We start from the raw sequence: 6,376 nt of genomic DNA on the forward strand, positions 1-6,376 counted from the left end.
CTAGGGAGTACAATATAACATATAATATGATATCTTTATACCAATAATCATCCATATATATATATATATATATATATAATGAAATCTTGTCATTGTCATGTGTCATCATAATTAAAATCTTATCACATCGGATACCTTTAAAGGATAATAAAAATTTAAAATGTTTATATTGAGAGGTGAACTCCATGTTGGTGGTTTCTTTAACCACCAGAATCATATGATACTTCCAATCGTTGTGACATTATCAATAATTTCTCTTTTTTTTTAGGTGACGAGGCAAACCTACAATCACTATCCGAAGATATGCATTGGCTAACTCGCATTGTAACCTTAGTCGATAAAGAATATATAAACCCCACCTTGTGACCTTAGCAGGTAAATATCACAATGAGGTAAACCAACATAGGTTGTCCATAGTTGATCGGAGCCAAGAAGACCAATAGATCGCTTCCACTAGAGTCAAACTTGAAACTTTGTAATTACCAAGTCAACAGTTTGACCAATTTGATCAAATTTTTCAAATCAATAATTTGTTTGTTGAATAAAATAGGGAAGTAAATGATTGGATAGTGATGATAATAATATAATGATGAACTTAAAGATGAGAAAAGTTGATCAATAATTGCTTCATAAAGTGTGTGTATAGTGTATATATAGACAATATATAAAAACAAAAAATGGTGCATTAAGAAGTAGATTTTGAGCGTAGGATGGAGATGCGGTGTTTGTCATTGTCTTACCTGACAAATCCTACGGTTATTAATTATTAGTGGCCGGGATAGCCCCCTCAACATTGTAAATATTTATCATGTTTTTTTCCAAGTAATTATATGGTTAAATATTCTCTCTGCTGCCACTATAAATACCGTTATCAGTTGGCTCTTGGAGAACGTGCGACTGTATTTAGAGCAGTGCTTCAAATTGAGTAAAGAATCAGTCCATTTGTTGAAGGTTATTTAATTTATGCATTTTATTTCAGTATTTTACTTTACTTTAGTTTTTCTTCTTCTCCCATGAGGTCTTGTTGTATGCATATGATGTTGTAAAATTTCATTCTTCTTTCTTAATGTTCGATTTTGTCCAGTCTATTGCTTACACTTAAACGTTTTCTCAACCAAGGTTTTCTTAACCGTGAAGAAGAGGAGAAAAAGATATTGAGTCGAGTAAAAGTCAAGTATTTATGAGTATGCAGAAATATTCTACTATATATGTATATGATATTTTTATTTATACTCGTATCATCTCAACGTTAATAGTAATACTCATTATAAATTAAAAAATTTTAAAATTTTGTACTCCGTATTAGATTGAAGACACACGGTGCTAATCCACATCGATGGATTTTATATGTATAGCTAGTAGCTAGCTTCAACAGTGGAATTCATACTTTTTCAGTTTTTCAAAAAAAAAAAAAAAAACTGTGGAATTCAGACAGACAGTTGTTGAGATCTGAAGTGGACAGGAGATGTGTTTCTGATCTCTGTCTTTGAATCACCTTATTGGTGCTGACCTGGATGAGAATCTATTCATTAATTTGCACGCAAATCCCTCCTCTCTGTTTGATTTTTATATTAATAAGATTTTTTCTTTTTATATATTTATCTAAATATAGTATTATAAATTTAATTAATATATTTATATTTATATAATATAAAGTCACCATCCATAATCAAGATTTAATAGTGAATTTTGTTATGATACTTAATTGTATCAAAATTGCTCCATATATGTTTTTATATGGCCAAATCCTATTTGTGACCAGCAGGTGTAAATAATATTGGTGACTCACGAAACAATTATTGGCTCTATAATTGAACCTTCACCAGCTATTTGATTCCTCCAATAAATGAAACTTTTTTTTTTCTTCACTTATAACACATACATCCAATTAGTTGATAATAAAAAATTATTTATCTTTAAAAATGACTAAGTTTAAGTGTTGTCAATAGGTGCATCATATGATAATGATCCTGTGACATTTCCTCAAAGAGAGTCACAGAAGTGTCATATGAGCACAAAGTGCTTGGCGTTTTCATATTCTATTACTTAATTAATGTGTTTGATGCAGGTAGTAAGAGGAAGGGCAGACAAAGAAGCAAAGTGCCTTGTCACCTAGTAATTAATTAATTCAAATTTAAAATCCTTAATCCAAATTAAAGGGTAAGAAATAAAATTGAAAAAATAAATAAATGGACTACGAAATATTTGGCTTTGTACTACTCTTTCTTGCATGGGTTGCATGGGCCATAGTCAACGAGCGTAGCCACCGGCGGTTGGAAGAAGTGGGGCAGTTGCCGCCAGGGCCACGGCGGTGGCCGGTGGTGGGCAACATTTTCCAGCTGGGTTGGACGCCGCACGTGTCGTTTACCGACTTGGCTTCCAAACACGGCCCTATAATGACACTGTGGTTAGGCTCAATGAGCACGGTGGTGATCTCCTCCGACGAAGCCACCCGGGAGATGTTCAAGAACCACGACGTGGTTCTCGCCGGTCGGAAGATTTACGAGGCGATGAAGGGAGATTTCGGGAACGAAGGGTCGCTCATCACGGCGCAATACGGCCCGCACTGGCGGATGTTGCGGCGGTTGTGCACGACGGAGTTTTTCGTCACGAGCAGGCTCGACGCCCTCCGAGGGGTGCGGACAAAATGCATAGACCACATGCTGAGGTACTGTTAATAAGAATATAAGTGGTTGAGATTATTTGTATTTATTTAGTTCTTTGGAATATGTTTTGGATGGATTTAATTAATTTGGGGGCTGGAATTAATAAATCCAATAAATTAAGGAAATAATGAAAGGACAAGTAATATGATAAAAGTGACAAAGAATGTGTATATCAGGGAGTTAAATTCGTATTAAACTATTAATAGGTTTTAAGATTTACAAAGAGTAACTCAAGCTATTACAAGTGTTTTAGAATGTCCGAATAAGACAAAAGACCGTGCTTTTATACTAGCAGCTCCCTAACCGCCCGCACAGAAATGGAGGGTGGTTATAACAACTTGGATTGCGCTCAGCCGAACACCCCCTCGGCCAAGCACCCCTACCCGAGCCCTAGGGGCCTCAACTGAGCCCCTTGGACCTCGGCCCGAGCCCCGGGCTCGGTCTTGGCCTAGGACCCGGGCCTTTAGGCCACGTCCCAAGCATGGCCCCCGGGTCCAGCACAGAGCTCCACCTCGGGGCCCGAGCCCTTCCACATCACTCTTTACTTGTTATCTCGAGTCCGTGCTCTGTTGTCTGATTTATAATATATCAATCGGTTTCTATAAACTATATGGACAGATACACATAAGGGTCAATAGTACTTTAAAAAAAATGTTTCTATATACTTAGTCCTTGGTTTTAACTTCTCTCTACTTCACTATCTGCTTCTCTTCATGAATAATACAATTCACTCTATACTCTCACAGGTACATGGGAGAAGCCGGGAACTCCGGCACGGCGGCGATCGACGTCGGGAGGTTCTTCTTCTTGATGTCGTTTAACCTCATCGGAAACCTCATGTTCTCGAAGGACCTGCTGGATCCGAGATCGGAGAGGGGCGCCAAGTTCTTTTACCATGCAGGGAAAGTGATGGAGTTCGCGGGGAAGCCAAACGTCGCCGACTTTTTCCCGGTGTTGAGGTGGTTTGATCCGCAAGGTATACGGCGAATGACGCAGTTTCATGTGAACAAGGCCTTTGATATCGCCGGAGATTACTTGAAAGAGAGGATGGAAAGCATGAACGCCGCCGGCGGCAATGATGATGAGAAGAAAAAGGATTACATGGACGTGCTTCTTCAGTACCGTGGTGACCTTGTGGAGGGTCCTGCTAGGTTTTCTTCAAGAACCATCAACGTTATTCTCTTCGTATGTCCTCTCTCTTCTACTCTTTGTGTATAACCTATCTATGCTCACATGAAACTACTTTAGTCAAGTTTAAGTGAATTTCATTTAAAAATTAACTCTTTTTTAAATGAAGAGAGAAACACACAGTTATTTAAAAAGGTATACACCAAATAAAATCTGGTCATTTGACTTTTGATAAGCTGACAAAGGATCACAATGGAAGTAAATTAAGAGATAAACCAACCAAGTTATTTATGACTTGTCAGTTCAAACTAAAAAGTTCAATAGGCTGCCACTAGAGAGTGCAACTCCCAACGTTATTAATATTGGTTAGGTTGTTTTGATTATTTTCAGGAAATGTTCACGGCAGGAACGGATACAACAACGAGCACACTAGAATGGGCAATGACCGAGCTTCTCCGGAACCCTACCTCACTTCAAAAAGCCCAGACGGAGCTGAGAAGCGTAGTGGGCGGGGCCGAAAAGAAGCTAGAAGAGTATCACCTGGAAAAGCTTCCATATCTAAAAGCGGTGATCAAGGAAACCCTAAGGCTCCATCCACCACTGCCATTCCTAGTCCCACACATGGCCATGGACTCATGCAACATGTTGGGCTATTATATCCCTAAAGAAACCCAAATTCTAGTCAATGTTTGGGCCATTGGGAGGGACCCTAAAACGTGGAAAGATCCACTAAAGTTTAAGCCCGAGAGGTTCTTGAAACCTAACATGGCTGACTTTAGAGGTCACCATTTTGAGTTCATCCCTTTCGGGTCGGGCCGCCGGATGTGCCCGGCCCTCCCGCTTGCTTCCCGGTTGTTGCCGTTGGCATTGGGGTCGGTTTTGCACTCATTTGATTGGGTTTTAGGTCATGGTATGGAGCCATCACAGATGGACATGACAGAGAGAATGGGGATTACGTTGAGAAAGGCAACTCCATTGAAGGCCATACCAGTGCCCTACAAAGGGTAATGCATATGCTCCTCGTTATTATTGACTAATAAAACTTTTTTAATTTCAATAAGAACAAAAAAAAAGTGTGAACTCGATTATAGCTTTTAATTTCAAGAATTAAAAGACTAGGAATTGCATCATCCTCATGCCGTATCAATTTCAAGTCCATCAAAAAAAAAAAAATCTATTGATAATGGATATGAAATCTTTGAAATCCAAGTGTAAATGCTTCAATACATGCTTCCAAAATGTTTAGGAACATAAATCTAAGTCTAATCTAAAACTAGAATATGAAAGGAAATGAAGAAAATCAACCGTGGTTCGAATATGAGTCAGAACTAGGGGTGTAAATGAGCCGAGCGGCTCGCGAGCCGCTCGGTCAAAGCTCGGCTCGAGCTCGGTCAAATTCGAGTTCGAGCCGAACTCGAGCGGCTCATTTAATAATCGAGCTGAGCTCGAGCTCTAATGTCTTAGGCTCGTGGCTCGACGAGCGGCTCGCGAGCGATATATATATATATATATATATATATATATATATATATATATATATATATATATATATATATATATATATATATAATATTATAGTTTATTTTTAATTGAAACATAAATTTAAAATCAAACAGGTTAAATTCGAGTTTAAAATCGGACTCGACCTTGAGTTCGAGCATGAATTCGAGCTCAAATTCAAGCTCGAACTCGAGCTCAAGATCGAGCTCGAACAATCGAGCTGCTCGAGCCGAACTCGAGCAGCTCGAATATTACCGAGCTCGAGCTTGAGCATCAATTTTCAAGCTCGATCGAGCTCGAGCTCAAGCCACCCTAGGTTCGAGCTCGGCTCGGCTCGTTTACACCCCTAGTCAGAACCGAATAGAAATAATGAGTGAAATTGCACTTAAATACAAAATAGGGGATAGTAGGGTAACCCTAGCCAAGATGGCAAGAGATCCACATTTGTAACCGCAAGATCACAAGTTCAAATCCTTTCCCTCTTGGTTTGAGCCAGGTTTATATAAACACAATTTTTCATTCAAAATAGGTATATATATATATATATATGGTCTAAAGAAATAGACATGTCAGCATTTCAATTATTTGTGGGAAAGAGATGCTGTGTATGACTCACTCACATATTCTTCTGAATTATATGTATCAGCGAGATTAATTTGGAAAGCAAGTAGGGATATGCAACCCTAACTAACAAAGGTTCACACATATGAATTTTATCATGACATGATTTTTTTAATTTTTTTTTATTTTTGTTTTTGTTTTTGTTTTTTACGTGTAAGTGTGTAACATAAATATTTAGTAAAATTATTGATCAAACAAAATTTATTCTATTTCTAAATATACTATATTACCATATGATAACAAAAAGGTGTCACCATTGCATACTCGATCAAAAGTTTGAAAGCAACACATGCTCTAAAATATATCCAATAATAATACTAATATTTATATGTGGTTATAATCAAAGACTGAGAATGACACGAGTTTTCAATATATAGCCAATAATGCCATTACTAAACGTGATAAGATTGGGCATCTTGGATATTGCATCGAAGTTTTAAATAGATCATTTAACTTTATCT

At 37.8% G+C, this 6,376-nt stretch overlaps 1 protein-coding gene across 1 annotated transcript; it reads left to right on the top strand.

The window, feature by feature from the left end:
- Positions 1-901: 901 nt before the first annotated feature.
- LOC116005505 (iridoid oxidase-like) lies at positions 902-4,802 on the top strand. Its single transcript, XM_031245712.1, has 4 exons — positions 902-951; positions 2,069-2,668; positions 3,413-3,851; positions 4,185-4,802. Exons 2-4 carry the CDS (start codon positions 2,190-2,192, stop codon positions 4,800-4,802), a joined length of 1,536 nt encoding a protein of 511 aa, XP_031101572.1. The 5' UTR covers positions 902-951; positions 2,069-2,189.
- The last annotated feature ends 1,574 nt before the right edge of the window (positions 4,803-6,376 follow it).

The sequence above is a fragment of the Ipomoea triloba genome, chromosome 15 (genome assembly GCF_003576645.1).
Source record: "Ipomoea triloba cultivar NCNSP0323 chromosome 15, ASM357664v1".
In the NCBI taxonomy this organism is placed as follows: Eukaryota; Viridiplantae; Streptophyta; class Magnoliopsida; order Solanales; family Convolvulaceae; genus Ipomoea; species Ipomoea triloba.

What these genes read in the sequence shown, in the direction of transcription:
- LOC116005505 (XM_031245712.1), top strand. Translation starts at nt 2,190, where the DNA reads ATGGACTACGAAATATTTGGCTTTGTACTACTCTTTCTTGCATGGGTT. An exon ending in TGCATAGACCACATGCTGAG is followed by an intron (nt 2,669 to 3,412) that starts GTACTGTTAATA and finishes ATACTCTCACAG; the next exon opens with GTACATGGGAGAAGCCGGGA. An exon ending in CCATCAACGTTATTCTCTTC is followed by an intron (nt 3,852 to 4,184) that starts GTATGTCCTCTC and finishes GATTATTTTCAG; the next exon opens with GAAATGTTCACGGCAGGAAC.